Source organism: Protomyctophum parallelum (assembly GCF_964188405.1).
Source record: "Protomyctophum parallelum genome assembly, chromosome: 15".
Lineage (NCBI taxonomy): Eukaryota > Metazoa > Chordata > Actinopteri > Myctophiformes > Myctophidae > Protomyctophum > Protomyctophum parallelum.
Genome location: NC_139710.1, coordinates 11,533,351 through 11,555,919, shown reverse-complemented (window position 1 = coordinate 11,555,919; position 22,569 = coordinate 11,533,351). Strand labels below are relative to the sequence as shown.

The window sequence follows — 22,569 nt, the reverse complement described above, 5'->3', positions numbered from 1 at the left end:
GTGGCTTTCTGAAACTTATTTAATATTTATTAATGTCAAAGTGAACATTTTAAAATGTAACAGCTGAATTCTTGTCCATGAGGTTCAATGTGAATTTACAGACTTGTATTATCATGCTACTGCAAATACTTTAAAAAAGAAAAAAACTAAATAAATACTGATACTGACAGATCTGTCCAATATTTCATATTCCATCCTAATTGGCTAACATTGGCTAACATCTTTCACGCACATTCCTACTAGGTCGGAATATATCCCACCCTTTTCACATTGACCTGTTATAGCGCCACCAACAGGTAGATTTTTGCTAAACACATTTTTGGAAGGCATAAGAAGAAATGGCACCCTTTTCGTTGGCCTATAGCGCCGCCTGGAGGCCACAACATGGCCTGACCATAGGGGCCTGACCTGGTGGAAAAGCCTGATGAGGCGAGGTTAGGCCTGACCTGGTGGAGACCTTTTTCCAGTTTTATTATTATTTCTTATGTTTTCTGTATAGGCAATACAAAGGAACGAAAGATTTAAAATGATAAACTCAAATAAAAGCTAAATCATTATTTAGGATACAAAGAACGAGATAATAATATACGAGCACACTAGTATTCAAACTTTTCAAAGTAATAGCGCCCTGTTCATAATATACTGTATAATGTATATCTCAATTGGGAACAGGGTTGAAAACCAAAAATAAAATTTACATAATTGGGTCCTCCATGGATGCGTGTTTTCGACTATGGTTTTCAACCACGTCAGTATCTACAACTTATTCACATTTAACAAAAATCTGTCATAATTATCAAACAAAATACAGTCAGGCACTAGACGGGTTCACTCACGACCGGTCCGACTGACGTCATCAAGTCGCAAGTGGTGACGTACTCAGACGTGCCGGGTTTTGTGTTTTGTTAGTATTTTGCATGGTATTTTGGCGTGTTTTGATTTTCAAATGTATGGTGTTTTCACATTTCATTTACTGATATTTTAACATAAGTACCATCTACCATGAAATATAAATTAAGCTTTGTATTTCTGGCTCTCTAAGCTTTTATCTCATGAAAACTATCAAAGCATCAAGAAACTAACCAGCATCACTCGACTCCTTCCAAGTTTGTCCTCTCGATATGGCTTCGGGTATGTTATGTTAAGTATTGATGATGTGTGCGTATATTGTATTCTGTTGCAGATGCCCATGCTCTCTGTGCTGATTCGTGAAATTCAGATTACTAGTACATGCTTGACACAAGTGATTGCATTCATTTCAATATGGATTAACTCATGTCCTATGTGATTAACATGCAGAGGATGAGTTCAATCTACTAGTCATTGTTGTGGATGTAAATCCCATATGGTGGGGTCAACAAGCTCAACGAGATCCCGAGGTAATAACACATGCTGTCAAGAACATCTTCTAAACACCAAGGTTTCTAAACGTTGAGTAAAACCTGTACATTCGATTCCATTTCCTTCTAGTTCACCCTGTCCAAGTGTTTGGATGCTGTCATGGTAGTTGGTAACTCACACATGGTCATGTCCAGGACAAACAAATTGGCTATTATTGCCAGCCACTGTCAAGACAGGTGACTTCAGCACACTTATTTTAAAATAATAAATACGGAATGTATGTTGATGGTTTATTCATTTTTATGCATATCTCTCCCATCTACTTCTCTTATGTCCCAGTTACTTTCTATATCCCAGTAAGAACTGGAAGGCAGGTGGTGGAGATGGAGATGTTCTAGCCTCAAGTGGGGACGGGAAGTATGAACTGCTATCAGTTGCCAATAACCTTATTGCTGAAGAGATAAGGATTGTCATGTCAAGTGAGTGCCAGTCTGTCATTTGCCATTTTTTCTTTATAAATTGGACTTCAATTTGAAGTAGCACAGTTCACAGCAGTTTGTTCATATTGATTCACCATTGTTAATTGGCAAGAACAGCTTCAAAACAACCAGCTGTACAAAAGATTGGATTTAGATATACATTCTAAATTACCCATTTCAAATGAATTTCTAATGGATAAATATGGGATTTTATGAGTTTCCTAATTAGATTTAAGATAGAAGGCATGGTAAGTTCAATTAATTTGTATAAACTAGCTCAGCCTCAGGCACTTAACATTTGTCAACACCACCTTTTTTCATTATACCGATTTTGTCTTTACAGCTGAAGTAAAGGGACATTCAACTGATACTTTATTGGCTGGATCCCTTGCCAAAGCGCTATGCTGTATCCTTTTCCCTGCAGATTTACGTATTCTGTTAGGTTGATGTATTACAATAGCCACATCAACTGGCCTTTTTCTTTTCTTTTAACTTAAACATTCAGATATTCACAGAGTCACAAAGGAACTGGAAGGTAATTATGCTCTCCAATACTGAAGGTCTGTGCCTGTGGTTAACATACGCCTAAGAGTATTTCATGTTTTATACAACATAAATTACACCAGTTAATTGTGACACAAAGTGCATTGTTTCTTTTCACTATAACACTCAGTTTTTCAAATATATATATTATTTTCTTTAGCTGGACAAGAAATGAAGTCAAGAATCTTGGTAAGCCCTAAATAGCATCATGATTGCTATTATTACATTCATATAACTTTGAACACAGGCTCAGTATTCTTTGCTTGATAGGTGGTAAAGGCAGCAGAGGACTGTGCTCTCCAGTACATGAACTTCATGAATGTGATTTTTGCTGCTCAAAAGCAGGTAACATATTAAAACTTATCTTCTGTTATACAGCTTTGCACTTACATTCAGTTACAATTTTTTCTTTTCTATTTTGTTTTAGAATATCTTGATAGATGCCTGTGTGCTAGACTCAGACTCAGGTCTTCTCCAGCAGGTATGTTCTATTCTAAATTCAGATCTAAGAACTGATCTAATACCTACAAGATCATCATCTATATGTAAATGCCTGTAACACCTACAAGGTGTTATGGGCATTTAGTTAATTGTAACTGCAACTGATGCACTTGGTTGTATGGTTTCACATCCATGGTTTCTTATGAAGACTGCAGTCATGTCTTCCACCATTTATTTTCTCTCACTAGGCTTGTGACATCACTGGGGGCTTATACCTAAAAGTACCACAGAAGATTGCCCTAGCGCAATACCTCTTGGTGAGATTCTACCCCAATGTTATGGTTATGAGAATGTTTAACTTATTTCTATACAGAAAAAAACAAACGTTGGTTATTTATGAATTAAATTACTGTTTTTATAGTGGGTATTTCTGCCTGATGGCGACCAACGCTCACAGCTGGTGCTGCCACCACCTGTACATGTGGACTACAGAGCTGCATGCTTTTGCCATCGTAACCTCATCGAAATTGGTTACGTATGTTCAGTGTGTTTATCAAGTGAGTGTTATATGTATATATTTTTTTTATATACTTTTTTTAAAATAAAGAATGTAGCTCATGTACAGTATCAATACGTGTACAGTATATGGTGATTGTGAAGTAACATAAATAATCCTCTCTCATCTAAAGTATTCTGCAGCTTCAGTCCCATCTGCACAACTTGCGAGTGAGTAGTTTTTATTTATTCGTTCAGCATCATGTCATGATAAAATGGCAGTTTTTTTCTACTCGGTCTGTGTCTCATAGAAGGGGTTTGGGCAGTTCAGAAACCCGTCCACCAATGACATCATCGACAAGGAATCCAAGCTAATAGACTTATTAACTATAAGACTGCAGGCTTTCTAGTCCTGAAAAGTTGCAATGTGAAAATGCTAGCCATCGTTCTCACGATAATAAAAGTGTAAGAAAAACTGCCTAACGATGATGTCACTGGTGGACGGGTTTCTGAACTGCCCACAGCCCTCCTGAGACACAGACTGAGTAGGAAAAAAATTGTGTCGTTTTATCATGATTATTAGTGAGGACCTATTATATGAAGATAGGTTGGTAAAAGAAACTGCTTGAATGTTCTTTGCATTTCTTTCCCCCCAGGACTGCCTTTAAAATTCAATTGCCTCCAATAGTGAAGTCAAAGAAAAAGAAAATCAAGCCACCCAACTGAATACTTTGCATTTTAATAATGCCGTTTCTTATTTCATTTTGTTTGTAATGTCCTACATATGCTTTTAGGGCAGTGGGGGGGCTAAATGAAAATGTTGACTGACATACATCCAACTCAACTTTGTTTTGTTAGATAATATGCTTACATCTAGTATTTTTGTATTCAACTTTTTATATTACTGTATATTGGCAAAACATTTGTGCATAAATGTGGTATGTTTCAAAGTAATTATATTGTGTACACATACACACATACAATATACACACAAAGATTAATATGGCATTATCTGGCAAAATCTTTTACTTAAGTCAAAGCACTAGCAATAAATATCTTGAACCTGTGAGTATTTTATTTTTCCTTCAGTTTTGGGTCCACATAGCTGTGGTCAGCAGCACCTCAACACTGGTGTGTTTTCTTTAGCATTCATATTAGAGCAGCACTATGTAACTAACTTTTGTCCAATCTGTATGGTAGACTGAGTATATTAATAGCAGCCTGTAACTAACTTTAGTCCAATCTGTATGGTAGACTGAGTATATTAATACAATATAACTTATACCATTGGGGTGGTTGTATTTTGTCTTGCTGATTTTCTATTGAGACATTTAGATAGTGTCAAAGGTAATTTCTCACCTATACAGAGGACCTGATATCCCCTGAGCAAGCAGGCTCTATTAGGTAAATGGTAATACAAATCAAAGTCAGTACTTGTATAGGAAACCGGGTTCAAATCCGGGGTAGAAGAGGAAAGTTACATAGTGCTGCTTTAATCATAAAGCTAGAAGAAATATGGGGAAGTGATTAAGTGAAAGGAGATAACTACTTTAAATGATTGTATTCAAAAGAAATTGTAGTCTAAACCACAAAACAGTTCAGTGTGACCTATTTGCAGTCCCTGATTAAACGCAGGACACATTTGTCAATTTGTTGGACAAAATGACAAATGTTTTTATATTATTAGCAAGCATCCTGTAAAAGTAGAGAATTCTAACCAACATGGTAGCAATTTGATACTTTATTTTCACATTCCACAGAAAACTCCATTTATGCAGCAAAAAATGCAAATGGTGCTTTCTGAATAGCACATGAAAAATAATACTTAATCCTACAAAGTCTCACGATCATCTGTGGATGGGAACAATATTGCACCTGAAAGAGATGGGAGAATATGTATGAAATTATGAATTGAAATTGTCCACTGGTAAAACATTAAGAATATCTATCAACAGCACTCACCCCAATAGACCTCTCCCTGACCATCGCTGTGGAGTCAAGGACATCTGAGCTCGTTGCCCACTTCTAATCACTATGACACGTAATGTTTTCTGTAGAGTAAAACAAATGGGCTGATTAGAATTGTTAATGATTATAAATGAAATACAAAATGTAAGTTAGTTGTTGTTTGAGTCAGTAACATACCCCTTCACTGTGTTGGACAACAGAAGCAATATTCTGGAGGTTCTGAAAGTTTCCTGTGTTCACAGAACCAAATTCTATGATTTCATCACCAACTTGAAGACCCTGTGGTAGAAAAGAAAATCACATTAAAACAACTTATTTTCCATCAATTACACACCCCATAAAAGGAGATTGTTTTTTTAGCTCAGCTCATTAGATCAGCTCATTCCTTAACCAATGCTCAGTATGGATACTCTGCCAGTCATCAAATTATTGTCTTAGGAATGCAAAAAGTAAAAAAAATAAACTAATTTAATTCATGGGGTATGTAACCGATAGAAAATATGTGATTTTTGAGGTGGACTACTACAATTTACAATTTACAATTTAGGCATTTAGCAGACGCTCTTAATCCAGAGCGACTTACATTTAAGCAAGAACAAAAGCATGGGAATACATCACATAAAAGCATTTATCATGAAACATGCGTAAGCTAAGAAAGTAACAGTGGAATATCTATATAATGAAACTATACATACATATAATGAAACTATACATACACTATACATATAATACTATATATACATATAAACTATACATATTTACTACTATGCTATACATATGTACTATGGCGTGCTATGACTAAATACAATACAATTATAGTGCTGTCTACATAACATGCTATAAGTCTGTATCAAATGCTATCTAAGGCAACATAAATGCTATCTAAGGGGGTAGGGTAAGTGCTATGGGCCATGATGGAGTCTGAAAAGGTGGGTTTTCAGGCTACGGCGGAAGATTGGGAGTGATGCTGCAGTTCTGACTGCAATGGGAAGTGCATTCCACAGTTTTGGAGCCAGAAGGGAGAAGAGTTTGGGACGTGTGGAGCGTTGTCCCGGCGTTTTTAGTGAGGGTACTTCCAGCTTCCCTGCGTTGGCTGATCTGAGTGCGCGGGAGGGTTTGTAGGGTTCAATCATACTTGTAAGATATGGGGGAGCCATACCTTTGGTTGCTTTGAATGCCAGCATCAGAGTTTTGTATTCTGTGCTCAAAGATGAGCAGCAGGGTAACTGAATGTGATGTTATGGTATTAAAAACATCACTCACAGCTTGACAGGCAGGAGAAGCTTGTGTTACAGCATCCACTCTTGCAAAGGGAGAAGGTAGAGTAACTTCATGGTCCATAGATTCAGCCTGTTCTTCGGTCTCATCGTTGCCACGCTTGGCTTTTTCTCTTGCATGCAGCCTGTGCAATGCATCTTCAATCTCCAGCATGATGGCCTTGTGATCATTCTGCATGCCTGGTAAAGTAGAAGACATACACTCAAGTTCAGTATGATACTATAGTGTGTGTGTGTGTGGGGGGGGGGGGGGGGTAGTAAGACTAGCCTGCTACTTCCAGTGGTTTTAAGATATATAGGTATATATATTTTTGCCTTTATTAATATAGGAGACAGGAAAGGGGTAGAGAGATGGGCCAGGGGAAGACAGAGTAAAGGTCGTCGGGATCGGGACCAGTTCAAGGTGCCTGGGCGCCACAGGCCCTTTCCAGTGGTTTTTACCAAAAATAAAAAAATTAAGTGAACAGTACTGTGATTTATACACTATAGGTCTCACATTTTAAAAGGCAATTATAGTACTGAATTAAGCTTGCTAAGAAAATAAAGCAATCACGAGGGAAATTCCCACCAAAAAGTTGACTCTTTAAAACTTTAATTTTATCATTTAAACACTTGCACGAAATGTTGTGTCTTGCTGTTGTGATCTGGTACAAGTTAACATCTGCTCGTGGGAAGCCTTCTACGTCAACCAGGGGACCTGCAACTCCAACACCTTGCTGCAAACAAAAGGGGGGCAGTAGGGTGGTAAGCAGTTTCATAAACACGTTTTTAAAGGGTTTATTAATGCCAACATCAAAGCTAACATTCGTTAGCCTGCTAGCATAGACAACATTACTGACTAGCGTTATCGCTCTAACAGAAAGCTGATGAGATGGATTCTTACATCTTCCAAGACGTCATAATAAGCTTTTATTTGCTCTTCAATTTGGTCCTTCTTTTTAACAAGATTTTTAACGTCATCCATTGTCATTTCAGATCTTCGATCATTGTTTTCCTCTGTCATCTTCATCGCAGCTCCAATGTACGAATTCCCAGTGAACTACAACTACGAGTGTCGCAAAGGCTCAAAATACCATCCGAGTCACGACCTATCTAGTTTAGTACAGCCGACGCCTAATATTTATAAGGGCCTTTAGGGTTATATCTTAGTAGTAGTAGTTGTTTATTTATTTTGGTAATTAAAATAGTTAAAACAGATGCCTGCATTTGTTATCTTTAAAAAAATGAAAATAGACATTGACCAAAAAGGTGAAGCCTTGGCTTATTGTGCCTGCCCACCTTAGCTATACCCTTCTAGCATTGATTGATTGATTGATTGAAATATTTATTAACAGTTTGTAGAATTACAGTACATTTTAAGCACAAACTCAATACAAAGACTGTTAACTGTGAGTGGACGACCCAATTAAGTATTACACTTGTTTACAACAGGGTCCACATTGTTCAATTCATCAAAAAATGTAGAGACATACAAATAGACACTTCTATGTAGTTAAAGAACAGAACAGGAAAATTTAGCATTTAAATAGCTTGCATAGCAAAAAGATGAAATGACCTACCTAGGGTTCCATCCTGGACTCTGGAGGCTAATCTTTCCAGTGATAAAATGGCCACCAACGTAATCAAAATAGTCAACGAAAGAACAAGATTATTTTACAGGATCTCCTCACTGGTCAACAAAAACACCTTGAAGACAGGAGCTCTCCTACAAGGTTTCTTCGACATTGCATTTAAATAGCTTGTCACACACACACACACACACACACACGGTAGGCTATATGTAAAACCATATTTTATTTTTATTTATATTAAAGGTCACTGGCAAATGGAAATCTCTTTTTATTCAGGATGGGCAGTTTGGGAGGGCTTTAGATCAGTTGTTCTCAAATATTGTTGTGTCACCCCTGTAAATAACATTTTCATCCACGGCACCCCTGAATTACATGTATATAGTTGTCTTATAGCACCTTTTGTCATATTAAAGGACCATGCACTTCACCACTTTTCAACCTATCTTTATTGAATTGGTTCTCACTAATGATCATGATAAAATACCACCATTTTAACTCAGTCTGTGTCTCATAGGAGGAGCTGTGGGCAGTTCAGAAACCCATCCACCAGTGACATAATGGTTAGGCAGATTTTCTTTTAAACAAGTTAGATTTTATGGCTTCCATTATCGCATTGCAACTTTTCAAGAAAAGAAAGCCTGCCGTTTCTATTAGCTTGGATTCCCCATCGATGATGTCACTACAGGTGGATGGGTTTCTGAACTGCCCACAGCTCCTCCTATGAGACACAGACTTTAACCAGAGTTAAAATGGTGGTAGGCCTACTCCTTGGAGTGGTTAAGGACCAATAATACGAAGATAGGTTGAAAAGTGGTAAAGTAGTCCTTTAACTGTAGGCTACGCAAATATGTAAATCTTTTCGTCAAAGTTTGTTTCCATTATAGGACCAACTGAAAATTACTTTTATACTTGGCGTTTAACCACTTAAACCCCAGCATTCCTATTCTGGAGTTGACATTCACCAAAAAATATTTTTCTATAGGCCTATATTTTTGGTGGTGGAGACTGTAGGCTGAAAAAGAACACATCAAATACAGTGCAGGTCCGTTTTTACGTGGTTAAACTGAAGTGACATTGATCAAATCCAATTATGAAAGTTCTGCAACACCCCTTGAATTGCATTACAGCACCCACTTTGTACCAGATTTTATTTCAGGTTGGTTCCAGGAGGATGGTGGTGATAAAGTTAACCAAGAGCCCTGATTCAGAAATATGAATATCGGTAGGTCTCTTCAACAGTGACATTTTTGTTTAACATGCCACAGTAGTGGATCTCTTTAAAATGCTATTTTAGAAGCACCTAAGACAAAAATATATATATTAATGCTGATTCTGAGTGCCAAGTAACTTATACACGTCCACATTCAATGAATCCCATGCATCAGTAAAACTACTTGATTCAATGTCAAATCCTTGAAAATGTATAGTAATATATTCTTAATTCATATCAATACACAAGACGCTGAAAGTATCACATCATACAAATCAATAACTTTAATATTATGTTGATATAATCATGTAAACAGTTCAGACCATTCAAACAGTCAGAAAAATATATTCTTCTAAGTACAGATGACCTGGACTAAGTTAACCACTACTGTAGTAAGTTCTTCTGCTGAAGGCATAATTATTTATCTTTCAGTGATCCCAGTTGATAAATTGACATCTTAAAATGTCATTTTCCTCGAAGGTTTTTGCTTCACGAAAGTCCATAAGGCACACTGGTTGAGAAAGTGAATATTCAAATCAATCAATGAAGTGCTGTTTGACCTAAATGCTTAACAATACTTAGTGCTTTAACCATACTTTTCACTAGTATCTACAGACCTCAATGCCAACCCACCTGGAATATGCACAAAATAATAATTCTCCTTAAAGTGAAAATCATATAACAGCAAAATGTGTACAAGTTATGAAGCCGACATGAACTTAGTATCTAAGACAAATAATTGGTTACTATGGTTGTATGCACAAAAAAAAGGCACAACAATGGAGGCTCTTCACAATATGTATTAATTTAAAACAGTGGTTCCCAAACTTTTTCATGTCAAGGACCCCCAAATTGACACTAATTAGCCTGCGGACCCCTGTTTGAAAATATATGCCAGGGACCCCCCATAAGAGAAAAGATTTATGGCTCTAGCAGTGATTTTCAACCCGTTTAATTTCAAGGACCCCCATTTAATAGCATTTCTATCTCTGGGACCCCCAATTTATATTGTAAAATCAATGCTAATTTAACTCTGAGAGCGTACAAATGGAACCAGGTCCATTTGTACACTCCGAGTTACAGACCCATAAGGGTCCATTTGGTTCCAAATTATCATTTAGCTGGGTCCCCCCTGGAACTCCCTCAAGTACTCCTGGGGGTCTTGCATTTAGCACTGGTTTGAAAATTGACAACTTGTTATGTCACAGCCAATTTACCAAATCAAGCAAGTCTCTAACAATCTGTATCTAGTGGACAGCTATCTTGATCCCTGAGCACCAGCACCGACTCCTGCAAGGCTACAGCTTGACCAGAGGATGAGCAACATTTTGACATCTCACATTCAGCCGTTATCTCTCTTTGTAGTAGAACAGACTTGGCTATTGCATCGTCCACTTGAGCCTCAACTGCTTGTTCCCAGTGTTGTAACTGCAATTTGAGAGCATTCATTGCCTGGTCCAGCTTTTCCTGTCTACCCTTCAGCTCATGCAGCAGATCTTGTGTTTCACTGGCAATCCGTTTCCTCTCACTTCCTCTGTGAACAGAGGGAGCATGGCGCTGCAGCATGTAGCCTTCGAACACCTCTGGACTGAGATTCAGTGCAGGCCCATCCAGCTTGTCAATGAAGGCTATAGCACAAGACTAAAATGGAATACCAGAACATATTAATAACAAACATGAATCATACTCAATACCAAAACCATTGCTGTGGTTGGTCCAATACGAGTTTGCATTATGATTGCAGTAAGTAAACTAACCAAATTTGTGAAATAGTAGCCACTCTCTCCTGCCATTAGACTGTGGGGCAGGCCAAAGCGAATCACATATTGCATGTTTGAGTGGAGTCGAGGTGGGTTGGCCTTAAGCACCACATAGATTAGGCCAGACAGAAAATCATCAGCATTAGCCGGCTCTGAATTTGAAGTGGAAAGAGCTTCAAAGATGTGCTGACTGCATTTAGACACACATGCAAGCTTGTCCTGAGGTGCTCGTTTGGCATCCATCTCAATTATAGCTGTTGAAACAAAGGGCAGAAGACTTAGTAGACATGAAACGCTAGGATACATAGATGTATAGTGAAAGTCATTATCGTCTAATGAGTATTACTTTTCTCCCTCAAAGTACTGAATTTGAGAATCACCCGTTATAGCAGGTAGAAAGGGGTCGACCGTGATTGCAGCATTTTGATCCGGAAATGGTACACACAGCATCTGGGGAGTAACCCAGTTTAAGGACCTACAGTAGCAAAACATCACAACAGTTATAACGGAGTACCATGGCACTGGCATCAAAGATAAATGCTACAGGCAACATTTTTTTCAGAGGCAAAATAAAAAAATAGGTACAAATTGGATTAAGTGGCAAAGGCAAGGACATACAACTGAACTTATGTTCAACTTGCCTTATTCTCCTTTGGAGAGCTAGATCCTTCTGTTCATCATCACAGCTATCATGACAGAAAACCCATTTGTGCAAACGAGTCATTATTAGCTTCTCTACATGTTCCATCATCTGAGAAACCTGAGCCTCAGTCAAACTCAAACCTAAAGTAGAACACAAATACAAGCATTAATATTCTGCTAACAGAATGAAATGAGAATTGAAACAAGTTTTAAATCTGTTTGTACTCACCACTAAAATACTCAGCAATATTCTGGTAGAAATCTTGCACAAGGTCAGACTGCTTTTGTACTGGTAGGTCCTATAAATTTATGACACTTTAGTCAGCGGTTAAAGTACATTTTCACAAGTCATCTTGTGGTGGAATTATTATATTTATGACAATGAGAGAATGAAAAAGATAGCTACATGGTAAGCCTCCACTGTATTGAGAAAAGCTGTGCAGCGGGACTGTAAACGCTGTGAGGAAGGGTTCCGGAGTAGCTTCAAGAAACCAGTGAAGTCTCCTACCTCAAGGCTCTGGTAAGCTTTCGAGGCATTTATTTGGCTTTCAGAAGACTCTGAAAAGACAAGAAGAAATGAACCATTACACTATTGATTTTGTCTTTGTCAAAAGTCCACTTCTCTAAACTTCAAGCAATCGCTTTCATGCAAATAGCAAGTCAGCGATAATGTGGAATATGTCTACATAAAATGTCACACAAAGTGTGTGCTCTCAGTCTGCACATGTCTACAGAAAAATACTAGCCTGAGTGGCAAGCAGCTGGGGCAGACAGACTAAATATTTTGACAATTTATTCCCAAGTAGGAAAGCTCTCAGAGATGCTAGACCTGCACCACATTCTGTGGTCGTTCTGAATATAACACTGGATTAAATTACAATAGTATAAACATGGTGGGTGGCTGGGTGCAGGTGTAAATATGACAAATGATAATTTGGTGGACACATTTTACTGTATGGTGCTGCCAACAACACTCTGGATTATATTTAACTATGTTTCTTGAGAAATAATTACCTCGTTTTGGAGGTGATGGCCCACCCCAAAATAGTCTCCTCATAGTGTTAACTCGACGACCCTTCTCATTGCTCTTTTTCTCCTCAAATTTGGAGAAAGTGAGAGGAGTTCCTTCAGTCTTCTGGCTACACAAAATGACACATTTAGGAGCAAACATTAAAATTTGAGATACAACTTCAAGCTAATTTCCCATTTGTAAAATGTCAAAGTCCGAAAGTTCAACATGATAAAAAATAACATTGAATTAATTGGCTTTACCAAGGGTCTTGTTTCTGAACTTCAGCTTTACGAGCTCTCTCTCTCCAGCACTTGGAACAAAAGCCTTGCCATGCAGGGTTGCCATAATACCCACATACATTCTTGCAAAGAAGTTCTGCCTGAGAAACTCGGATTCCTCTTTGCTTATCTGTCCACATTGTAGAGCTCATTCCTCTGGCTCCCCTGATTCTCCCACTTGAACATTAAAAAAAAAAAAAAAAAAAACACTTAATAAACAGAATGTTATGTTTATTGAAGCCGATCACTTATGTAGCACTTATGTCACTGCTCATTTATGTAGCCATTAGCCAATATGGAAGTGGCAAATAATGCATGTATTTTTAAACACATTTTAACAAGATACAACAGATAAAATAAAACAGATGGCCACTACCTGGCTGGCTGGTTTAATAGATCAACGCCAGTTTGCCCAGCTATGATGTACAACCTAATATTTGAATCACTATCTATGAATTCCAAGTTGCCTTGAAATGTGAAGCCCCCACATGCGTTTTCATGGACACGTCCACAACACAGAAAGTCAAAATGCCACTATTCATTCAGGTAGAACACTACGGCATACTTATGTAACGCGTTTATGTAACGAAATAATAAACAACTGTCAGCTCAAATCGTCTTTATACACAGTAGTTGGCTCTGTCGCTGTATTTTGCAACTGTTGCATATTGATAAACTTTCCTCGTAGACTTCTTTATTATCTACTGTCACTGGTCGTAACAAATAACGTATAACTATAACTAACCTAACCATAACAAATAACTAAACCACAACACAACCAGAGTTACAACTGACTCACCTGTCAGACTCAAATGTTGCCACTGCGTGACCTCCTTTCTTTGATTATTTAATTACTCTCTATAATATATAGTTCTACTATTACAACAACTCTAAAGTAGAAAACCCCAAATCCTTGATAATGAGATAATTATTACTTATAGCAACTAAGCAAAGGATTGAGTGTGAAAACAACACAGCTGGCTTGAACTAAACTCATAAAAAGGCTTAAGGAAATGGAAAGCAACGATCAGATCAGCTGCTTATGACGGTATGCTAATATGACCCAACCGGAAACACCGGAAAAACTTGTTAAAGGGAGGAAACGTTGAAAGACATTTTGCTCCCTTATTTATATTATGCTATATTATTTAATTGTATTTAACTTCAATGTGGACGCACATTTCTGTGGAAAACTGTATAAATATAACAAATATTAAATTATTATTATTTTTCCTGAGCGAGCGCATTGGTCCCTGGTCCCTACCCGAGTGGAATAGTAAGAGAGTGGCGACACTAGCGTTGACTCCCATTGTAACAATAGAATGCGGAAGTGCTCATTCTATCTCAATGAGATAGTTCCAATGTTTGGCACCTGCTTTTGCGGCGAGATCAAAGCGCGTCGCCACTTTCTTACTAGATTTAGATTACTCTGGTCCCTACCAAGGACTGTCCCTACATGCGAAGCTCCTCCCATCATGCACTGAAGGTAACTATGGTAACAAGACGCTTTTCTTAAAAGACATTGTGGACTTGCAGTAGCAGTTTGTGGCTATTCTGTCATTCTGGGTAAGATGCAATGTATATTCTTCTCCTTCTTCTTTTTCATCTTCTTCTATTTAATCTACAAATTCTAAAGTTACATACTATTTTGTCATGAGTTATTATAATACCTTTGATAATTTTATTGAAATTGCTACTATTCCCTTTTAAAGTTGTCATGCCATCTGTTTTAACTCTAGCTAGTTGCTAAACTTGCAAGCATAGACGCAATCAAGTATAAGTGAGAAGGAGCATAGAGAGGAGGTGGGATGATGGTGACATTAATTTGCCCTAAAAATGATAAATGAAATATGCTTAGTTAATATGTCAGATGCTGGGCCTGAGAAAGACGAACCCTTGGCAAGGCATCAAGAGGAAAAGCAAGAAGATTCTATGGGAGACAAGCATCCAAGCAATGGTCAAGGAGAGGACTGGAAAAGTATTGAGGAGGCAGAGAAGAGTAATGGAGATGGGAATGTGCAATCAGAGGCATATCCCATGATAAATGGGGATTCATTTCTCTCTCAAGTCTATACTGCTACCACAAAGACACTCCTGCCAAAGGAGAAGTTAACTCACATCAAAGCACACCCTTTGGTAATAATGTCTTGACATAATATCTTACTACTGTCTACTATTTACTATATCTGTCTCAACAAGTTATATTTGGGTATGTAACATATCTGCAAATGTGTCAATCATGCATCCAGACACTTGAATGGGCTTTTGGCATAGATCACACCCTTCCTGTCTTCATTCTGCAAGACCTGCATGATCAGCTAGTCATCCTGTATGCTGGTTCCCATGTTGGTATAATATACAATCACACCTCCAACTCCCAGCACCTTCTTCAGGTAAACATTACAGTCAGTCCTCAGTTTCCACACATTCATTTTCAAATCAAAGTTGGGAATAACATGGTCAGTCATAATATGTGATTGGTTATCCTTGTAGTTACAATTTGAAACCTTTCTTCATAGGGTCACTGTAGCCCCATTTCCTGTTTGTGTGTGAGTGAGGACAGACGCTGGCTGGTGACAGCAGACAAAGGACCAGGCTGCATGGTTATTATTTGGGACTCATACTCAGGGTAGCTTTCTGTTGTACATCATAGGAAATAAATGCTTAACATATACATTTTCATTCTTGATTGTAAGCACACATTTGGCCAATTTTCCAGGATTCCTGTACGCACATTGTTTGACTGCCACCTTGACAGGGGTGTTGTGTCAATGGCATTGTCAAGAGATGCCAAACACGTGGTAACTCTAGGAGCTGAAGAAATTCAGGTGAGATTGACAATTAATTTATTTTAATACAAAGTAAAACATAGTCCACAGTCCACACTGAATTATCAAAAACTTTACCAATAAAGAAAAACCCACGATGGGAGTAGAATTCTGGTGTACTCTAATCTGACATCTACAGTATTAATGCTTTTCTGAGAGTGAATCTTTTGATTTTAGACTCTCTGCAACCTCCATGAGGCCTAAATATCTAATAAACACGAGTACATGAGCAAGTCTCTATGAGCAAGTTGTGTCCAAATATGGATTGAACTGAAGACAATATTGCTACTTTTTAGAATTAGAATAACCAATAAGACGCCTGGGAGAGAATAACTCTAGTTTTTGCCGGCTGCCGGCCGGGCGTGGCTGCACTAGTAATAACCGTCTAGAGTTTAAATGGACAGGTATCAGTCAAAAGGGAGACATCGAAGAGGAAGGATGGGTGGGGAAGAATCAATCATCAATATGAATCAGAACAGTTCAGCTATGGATATCTAAGGGTTTGAGGTTTGAGGTGAGATGTAGAGTTGCTGGCCAATATTGATGAATCAAGTGATGTCACGAGGCATGACCATATATCGGGTGTGTACAAAGAGGCTCTACACACACCAAAGTCCTTGTGGCGGTGCCGGCACACGGGAGAAAACTGTAGAGGAGATCTTGAATAAACAAGAAGGTGGCCACACACACCAATAGCTAGAGTACCAATATTTATTAGGAAAGCAGGTAAGACAGGAATATCCAACTGTGACCAACTGATGGGAACCAACTGACGGGAAATGCACGATTTCATAGTTAACTCTTAACTGTGACCTGCGGTCGCAATTAATTCCTTTCAAGTAATTGCAATTTAAATTAATATATAGTAGACAAAGTGACAGACATGTTTTATGTATCATTGCAGTGACAATGGTAAATTCTCAACAAACTACAAATATAGCTGAATCTGTATTATAGTAACCAGACTGATGATGTGTCATTACAGTGTGTATGTATCTGGGATTGGACTAATGATCTAAAAGAGCCTTTGTGGGTTACTGAACTCTGTCCTGATCATGGATTTCAAGTAAGGCCGTCGTTTTCTATTATTTTTTACACATTTCTGTCATGTATATTTTACATTTCCTGATTTTAGCTCCTTTTCAGAGGTACATTATTTTCAATCCAAATGATGACACTGAGCTCCTCAGCAGCAGTGTGAGCCAAGTCCTATTTTACAAAAGGGTAAGTACCATAAATCTGTGTCACTACAGTGAAAATCGAACACCGTTTTTATAGAGGCCGCCGTAAACAGTCGTTCATTTTCAGACCAAGACAAGTCTGGAATACATCGCCCCTGAGCTCCATGACAAGGTAGAGATATTATTGGGTGAAATTCTGCAAAGGTGTAATTAAAATTAAAAGTTTTGATGGATGGTTCACTATTTTCCTTTCATTACTTTAGCCCAATCTCTTCAGTGATGTTGTTGTCCTTTGTAAGACTTTCAGAAAGGCTGTGGGGTCTCTCAGCCAGTCTGTGTTTCATTGGAAGGGGGCTCAGGCCCTAACAGCGACTTCTGCAGGCAACCTTGTACTGTGGGACATGGTTAGAGGCTTTGCTCCGAGCAGAACCCTCGTTAGAGAAGCCATCAAGCTCATTCCCCTCCAGAAAGAACCCATCACTGTGCTCACTCGAACTGACAGGTCCTCAATGCCAATATAGTGTTAATAGATACAGCAGCATTGTTTACTTGATATGTAGCTTTCAATCAATTTTCAATCAATCAATCAATTACTGGTCTCTCACTTTTGTTTTTTTCTCTATGATTTCACAGATGTATTGTAACAGGGGACACTGTGGGCCAGATAAAATTTTATGATGAGAACATAAAGCTTTTGGGCTGCTACAGAGAATTCTGCCTGGATGCAATCACGTCCATCTCTTTTTCCAAAGAGTGTGTACCCAAGACTCCTCAAGGATGTCAAAAGGAAGGCACTGTGGAGGTCAAGCCATTCATTGTCAGGTGTGAGAAATATGTCTACTTTATGTGTCGACTTTAAATCAGTAATGTGTCACACAACAAAACAACCAACATTTGATTTTCATCCATTTTACTCTTCTCTCCTGTAGAAACGTTCTTGTGAGCACGGTTACTTCAACAGTGGTACATATAAATACACAAGATGGTGTGGCTCAAACGCTGTTACGCGAACATTGTAAACCCCTGCATGCATTAACTTGCCATCCCAAGCAACCGGTTGTTGCAATGGGCAGTCACAGTGGCATTCTGAAGTTGTGGGACTATAACAGCAAAGTGACCATCTCCAGCAGGGTCTTTGATACAGAGAAGCAGATTCAGTGTATTGCCTTTGATCCCCAAGGTGATCCAAAATATTACTCTGTCCATTATTCTGGTAGAAGCAGACAATTACTTAACATTTGTTCCATTTAGCTGTGGTGTTTGCCATTTTTATCTTATCACATAATAGTTATTACTACTTTTATCTAGATTATGTTGCAATGTAACAGTCTTTATGTCTGATTAGGATTTCACCTGGCTGTTGGTTTTGCCAGTGGAGCAGTCCATGTGCTTGATGCCTGTACACTACAAAGTGATGCAGAGGAGTGTTTCAGTTACAGTCAACACTGCATCACACACATCATTTTCTCTTCAGACTCACAGTATCTTGCCACTGCGGTAAGCAAATCATTATTATTCTTGGTGTCTTGAAAACTGGGGTTCAGTTCTGCCATGATGCCTTCGGCTTGGCCAGGCAGTCCAACAAACACGATTATCTACATATTTGTTGGGGAGGGAGTGGACAGGTTAGTCGGGTGCCTGTTCATTGGGGAGTGGAACTGGTATGGGGTCAAGGTCATGCTCTCTCGTGACACTCCTCACTGTCAGTTGAAAATAAGTGGCTGGCGACTCCATGTGTATCGAAAGAGATATGGTTGTCGGTTTGCAGCGACAGGGCACATGAATAATGTATCATCTATCTATCTATCTATTAATCTAATCACACGTGAACAACTAAGTTAGGAAGAAATGGAACAATGGCTTGTCATATTTTTTTAGATGATAAAATCCTTCACTTCTGATGTCACTGTTAGGATGCTGGGAAAGCAGTGATGGTGTTCCACTTGCAGACTAATAATGGGTTACAGCATTGGAGCTATGTTGGCCGACACCACTCCCACTACAAGCCCATTAAAGACCTTCTGTTTGGGGTTTACCTGGACAGCACCCGACCCAGACTGCTCTCTCTGGGCATGGACCGAAGGCTGGTGAGTGGGAATTATTTGAGTGGCTTGTGTCACTGTTCTACATACCTTTAGTATCATTTTTTTATATGTATATTAATTTGTGTGTGTCTGTATGATAGGTGGAGTATGACCTAGACAACAGCAAGGAGAACAACCTTCTGATCTTAAGCTCTGAACAAATTGAGCAAAGTGCTGTGCCAACATGCATGACTTGGTATCCACCCCTCACCACAGAGCATTTTCTTCTCACTGCTTCAGACCAATTTAAAATGAAGCTATTCAACAGCACTACCAAAATGTGCAGGTCTGATGTTATAACAAAAACAATCAATTCATTTGAGAAACCTTAGTACAGTACCATTCTTTGATTCTTTTCACATTAAATGTTCAATTTACGGTGCCTTTTTCAAATTTAGAAAAACGCTCCTTGGCCCAACATATGGTTCTCCAGTTGAGAAGATTGTCATGCTTCCTATGTCTAAGGAACATGATACAAGCTCATATTACCTGGCATACATCACAAACAATAAGGTTATTTCTACCTTTTTTATTAACCACTATTACTCTATGTCCTGTTTTTGTCGTGTATTTATTGTAGAGCTGTGTCACTTATTTTGTAAATTAAATTACATTACATTACATTCGTTGTATGAAAATGTGTTGTTCAATCTAATTAATCACATTAAAAAAGATAACATTATTTTTCCTTCATTCAAGGTGGGTCTCCAAATTATGCCCATCGATGGAAACCCATACAAATCCAACGCTTTGATCTGCCATCCGACAGGGGTGTCTGCTCTGGCCTGCTCCTATGATGGTCGATTTGTTTTTACTGCTGGGGGATCTGATAGCACTGTCTTTTCATGGGAAATTTGCCTAAAGTAAGGTTTGATATCACCACTCTGATTAACCCAAAGAATTATATGGGCACGATAGTCCTATTTCTTTTTTGCAGTTAATGAGCAGTAAGATGTTTTCTTGTTGTAAACAGTACATTAGAAGCAGCAGCAGCCCTCGGTGGTAAAGACCTGTTGCCTTACTACACACTTTTAGAAGGAGGGAGAGAGGGGGAGTTCTACAGAGTGAGCTAAATATACTTTTTCATATTTTATTTCATTTTCTCAAATTTCACATTTAATCACATTATTTTAGCTCATTTCTGTGTACAATCACTCATTTCTCACTTAACTGAAATAAAAATGGTTCTGTTTTAGGAAATGGAAGACTATTTCTATTACTGTCAGTTGCGTAATCAGGGCATTGACACAATGGAGACTCGACAGGTGTCAACCCAAATTCCCTTGACAGAGGTGCCTTTTGTAATGCGGGCACTAGGCTTCTTCACTACAGAGCAAGAGGTAGAATGTGTAGAATGTTCATTTTTTGCCTCCTCAATAAACCTAGCTGTCATAATAAACATGTTTAACTTCAGCTGAAATTGTCTACAGTTGTACCCATCACCTTTATAAATATATTATATTGCATTGTGCATTCATGTACTTTGTACTCTACAGTATGTACACCATATGAATGGATGACTATAGCCTAGATGTTTTGTTTTCTCAAGCTGGAAGACATGAAGAATGAGGTCAAGTTCAGCAGGTATGCTGAAACTGGAAAATATGTGACTGACATTGACTTGGAGGAGTTTATTAAACTCTACATCAACCACCGGCCAGCCTGCAGTTCCAAGGATGAGCAACTCATTCAAACATTTCAGGTCCTGTGTGACTGTCATGAGCTGGGGGAGCCTGTGCTACAGAAAGACAAGCTTTTGGAACTTCTACAGGCCAGAGGTTTGTTGCATATATTCAGGCAGAATGTTGTGATTAGACTGCCTTTGAATTAATAATGCAGTCTATTAGTATTGCGTGACTTCATATACATAGTTGAAGGAGCATAATTGTTTTGTTATTTTTGACAGGGGAACACTTGACTGAGGATGAGGTGGCAGAGTGTTTCACAACACTTTTAGGTTTGAGATCAAAGGAGCAAAGGCCTGACCTTGAAACCAATAAATGTGAAGGTCTGTACAAAAGCTCCAGTAGCTGCATATATTAATTGTAATATTTCATTATTACACCACACCACTCACCTGGTGGTGTTTGTTGTTGTTGTTGTGGTGTGTGTGTGCGTGTGTGCGTGTGTGTGTGTGTGTGTATGTGTATATGTGCGTGCGTGCATATGCTTGCGCGTGTGCTTGCGCGTGTGTGTATTCAGAACAAGCTCTGGTGACCGTCATTCCAGAAGAGATATCCATGGAGACATTTACAAGTCATATCCTGGGCTTCCCATCATATTCAAAGTCATCCGCTCCAGAGTGAAAGACCAGAACAGCAGTCTGTTTGTGTCCTGATTGGATTGTTTTTCTTAATGTACTGAGTTGAATGCATTTCATTTTGTAGTTTGCCAGTATATATAGTCATTCCACGAAACCGGTATACGATTTGGCCTTTTTTTGTTGAAAATTTGACCGAAAGGTTTTACTTTCCTGAATACCCCACAATATTAAGGGCATCTTTAGCTATCAGAAAAACATAATTTCCCATCTCAGGCATTCAATTAATATTTGTATGTACCGTATTTTTATATCTATAATAATATAATAATGGGGTTGAAAATGATAACAGGGTTGAGTCAACACCGTTATTAACGGGTTGTGATTAGTTTTTACTCAAGATGGCCACTACTCTAATGAATTGCATTTTTATAGCGCTTTTCCAAGTGCTCAAAGCGCTTTACAATGTTTCATTCATTCATACATTGGGAGGTAACATTTTTTTTTTTTTTAATACTGTTTTTATTAGGCATTTTTTGTATATGACAACTTATATGACAATCTTTGACAATAATAATGAGTTATTCAGTTATAAAATGAAAGATAAAGACAGGTAATGTAAATTCCACATACAATACATAATAAAAAAGATATATAAATGTGATAAAAACGAAAAAACAGTTAAACGACAAATGTGAACAGACAAACAAAACAAAGACCACAGGACAGACACTCTTGCTCTCAAAACTTTCCCAACACGTTGTTGTAAATTAACAGAATTACAGACATTTCTTTTTAAATGAGAATAAATAAAATAAAATAAAATCCTCAGTTCCTTTTTTTTCTTTACTTTTCTTTCCAATTTTCTATGTTATCTATTGTGTAGGAGGGGTTAGCGTGCACATATTGAAATGGTCAATGAAGGGTTGCCATGTCTGGTAAAATCTATCTTCACTCCCTCTCAATTCAAACTTTATCTTTTCCAATTGCAAGTAGTGCATAACATCTTTCATAAGTGTAGTGTGAGTGGGAACCTGTGCTTGTTTCCAATTCAACAGTATCAGTCTGCGAGCCAGTAGAGTCACATATTTTACCATGTTATATTGGAAAGTAGATAGTTTGACCCCGGGCCCCCCGACCCCCAGAACTGGGAGGTAACATTTATAGCTGCTCCAAACTATACCGAATTCCCTCCTCGA

General features: G+C 38.2%; 4 protein-coding genes across 7 annotated transcripts; 2 read left to right on the top strand and 2 right to left on the bottom strand.

Annotated features, from left to right (window-relative positions):
• The first annotated feature begins 884 nt into the window (after positions 1 to 884).
• gtf2h3 (general transcription factor IIH, polypeptide 3) lies at positions 885 to 4,474 on the top strand. Of its 2 annotated transcripts, XM_083784077.1 has the most exons (14): positions 888 to 904; positions 1,043 to 1,131; positions 1,300 to 1,379; positions 1,471 to 1,577; positions 1,681 to 1,820; positions 2,164 to 2,226; positions 2,326 to 2,355; positions 2,524 to 2,552; positions 2,634 to 2,708; positions 2,791 to 2,844; positions 3,053 to 3,121; positions 3,226 to 3,361; positions 3,494 to 3,530; positions 3,956 to 4,474. In XM_083784077.1, exons 2-14 carry the CDS (start codon positions 1,122 to 1,124, stop codon positions 4,023 to 4,025), a joined length of 900 nt encoding a protein of 299 aa, XP_083640203.1. In that variant the 5' UTR covers positions 888 to 904; positions 1,043 to 1,121; the 3' UTR covers positions 4,026 to 4,474. The 2 variants fall into 2 exon arrangements, with proteins under 2 accessions (XP_083640202.1, XP_083640203.1); XM_083784076.1 differs by having other exon boundaries at positions 885 to 1,131.
• Positions 4,475 to 5,025: 551 nt separating this feature from the next.
• psmd9 (proteasome 26S subunit, non-ATPase 9) lies at positions 5,026 to 7,573 on the bottom strand. Its single transcript, XM_083783255.1, has 6 exons — positions 7,428 to 7,573; positions 7,161 to 7,260; positions 6,531 to 6,724; positions 5,445 to 5,546; positions 5,262 to 5,350; positions 5,026 to 5,174 (listed from the first exon to the last, which is right to left on the bottom strand). The coding sequence occupies exons 1-6, from the start codon at positions 7,551 to 7,553 to the stop codon at positions 5,147 to 5,149; spliced, it is 639 nt and encodes a 212-aa protein (XP_083639381.1). The 5' UTR covers positions 7,554 to 7,573; the 3' UTR covers positions 5,026 to 5,146.
• A 2,021-nt stretch (positions 7,574 to 9,594) lies between these two features.
• LOC310872450 (rab5 GDP/GTP exchange factor-like) lies at positions 9,595 to 14,052 on the bottom strand. Of its 3 annotated transcripts, XM_083784343.1 has the most exons (9): positions 13,817 to 14,052; positions 13,000 to 13,194; positions 12,742 to 12,866; positions 12,134 to 12,285; positions 11,957 to 12,026; positions 11,727 to 11,868; positions 11,466 to 11,560; positions 11,083 to 11,339; positions 9,595 to 10,966 (listed from the first exon to the last, which is right to left on the bottom strand). In XM_083784343.1, the coding sequence occupies exons 2-9, from the start codon at positions 13,167 to 13,169 to the stop codon at positions 10,559 to 10,561; spliced, it is 1,419 nt and encodes a 472-aa protein (XP_083640469.1). In that variant the 5' UTR covers positions 13,170 to 13,194; positions 13,817 to 14,052; the 3' UTR covers positions 9,595 to 10,558. The 3 variants fall into 3 exon arrangements, with proteins under 3 accessions (XP_083640469.1, XP_083640470.1, XP_083640471.1); XM_083784344.1 differs by lacking the exon at positions 13,000 to 13,194; XM_083784345.1 differs by lacking the exon at positions 13,817 to 14,052 and having other exon boundaries at positions 13,098 to 13,183.
• An 828-nt stretch (positions 14,053 to 14,880) lies between these two features.
• cfap251 (cilia and flagella associated protein 251) lies at positions 14,881 to 21,416 on the top strand (the record flags this gene model as incomplete). The annotated part of the gene is made up of 20 exons (XM_083783319.1): positions 14,881 to 15,033; positions 15,267 to 15,410; positions 15,537 to 15,646; positions 15,737 to 15,845; positions 16,831 to 16,911; positions 16,992 to 17,069; positions 17,154 to 17,198; positions 17,326 to 17,528; positions 17,660 to 17,848; positions 17,956 to 18,206; positions 18,372 to 18,523; positions 18,940 to 19,113; positions 19,212 to 19,396; positions 19,509 to 19,623; positions 19,810 to 19,973; positions 20,084 to 20,174; positions 20,307 to 20,450; positions 20,660 to 20,888; positions 21,017 to 21,118; positions 21,313 to 21,416. 20 exons carry the CDS (start codon positions 14,881 to 14,883, stop codon positions 21,414 to 21,416), a joined length of 2,823 nt encoding a protein of 940 aa, XP_083639445.1.
• Positions 21,417 to 22,569: the final 1,153 nt, after the last annotated feature.

Excerpts from the sequence above, each read along its gene's own strand:
- psmd9 (XM_083783255.1), bottom strand. The coding sequence starts at position 7,553 with ATGAAGATGACAGAGGAAAACAATGATCGAAGATCTGAAATGACAATG. Across the intron at positions 7,261-7,427 it reads ATTATGACGTCTTGGAAGAT|CAAGGTGTTGGAGTTGCAGG; the intron begins GTAAGAATCCAT and ends TTTTGTTTGCAG. Across the intron at positions 5,175-5,261 it reads TCAGGGAGAGGTCTATTGGG|GTGCAATATTGTTCCCATCC; the intron begins GTGAGTGCTGTT and ends CATCTCTTTCAG.
- LOC310872450 (XM_083784343.1), bottom strand. The coding sequence starts at position 13,169 with ATGAGCTCTACAATGTGGACAGATAAGCAAAGAGGAATCCGAGTTTCT. Across the intron at positions 12,286-12,741 it reads GCCATCACCTCCAAAACGAG|AGTCTTCTGAAAGCCAAATA; the intron begins GTAATTATTTCT and ends TTGTCTTTTCAG. Across the intron at positions 11,561-11,726 it reads GCTCTCCAAAGGAGAATAAG|GTCCTTAAACTGGGTTACTC; the intron begins GCAAGTTGAACA and ends TTGCTACTGTAG.
- gtf2h3 (XM_083784076.1), top strand. Across the intron at positions 2,709-2,790 it reads TTTTTGCTGCTCAAAAGCAG|AATATCTTGATAGATGCCTG; the intron begins GTAACATATTAA and ends ATTTTGTTTTAG. Across the intron at positions 3,122-3,225 it reads CCCTAGCGCAATACCTCTTG|TGGGTATTTCTGCCTGATGG; the intron begins GTGAGATTCTAC and ends CTGTTTTTATAG.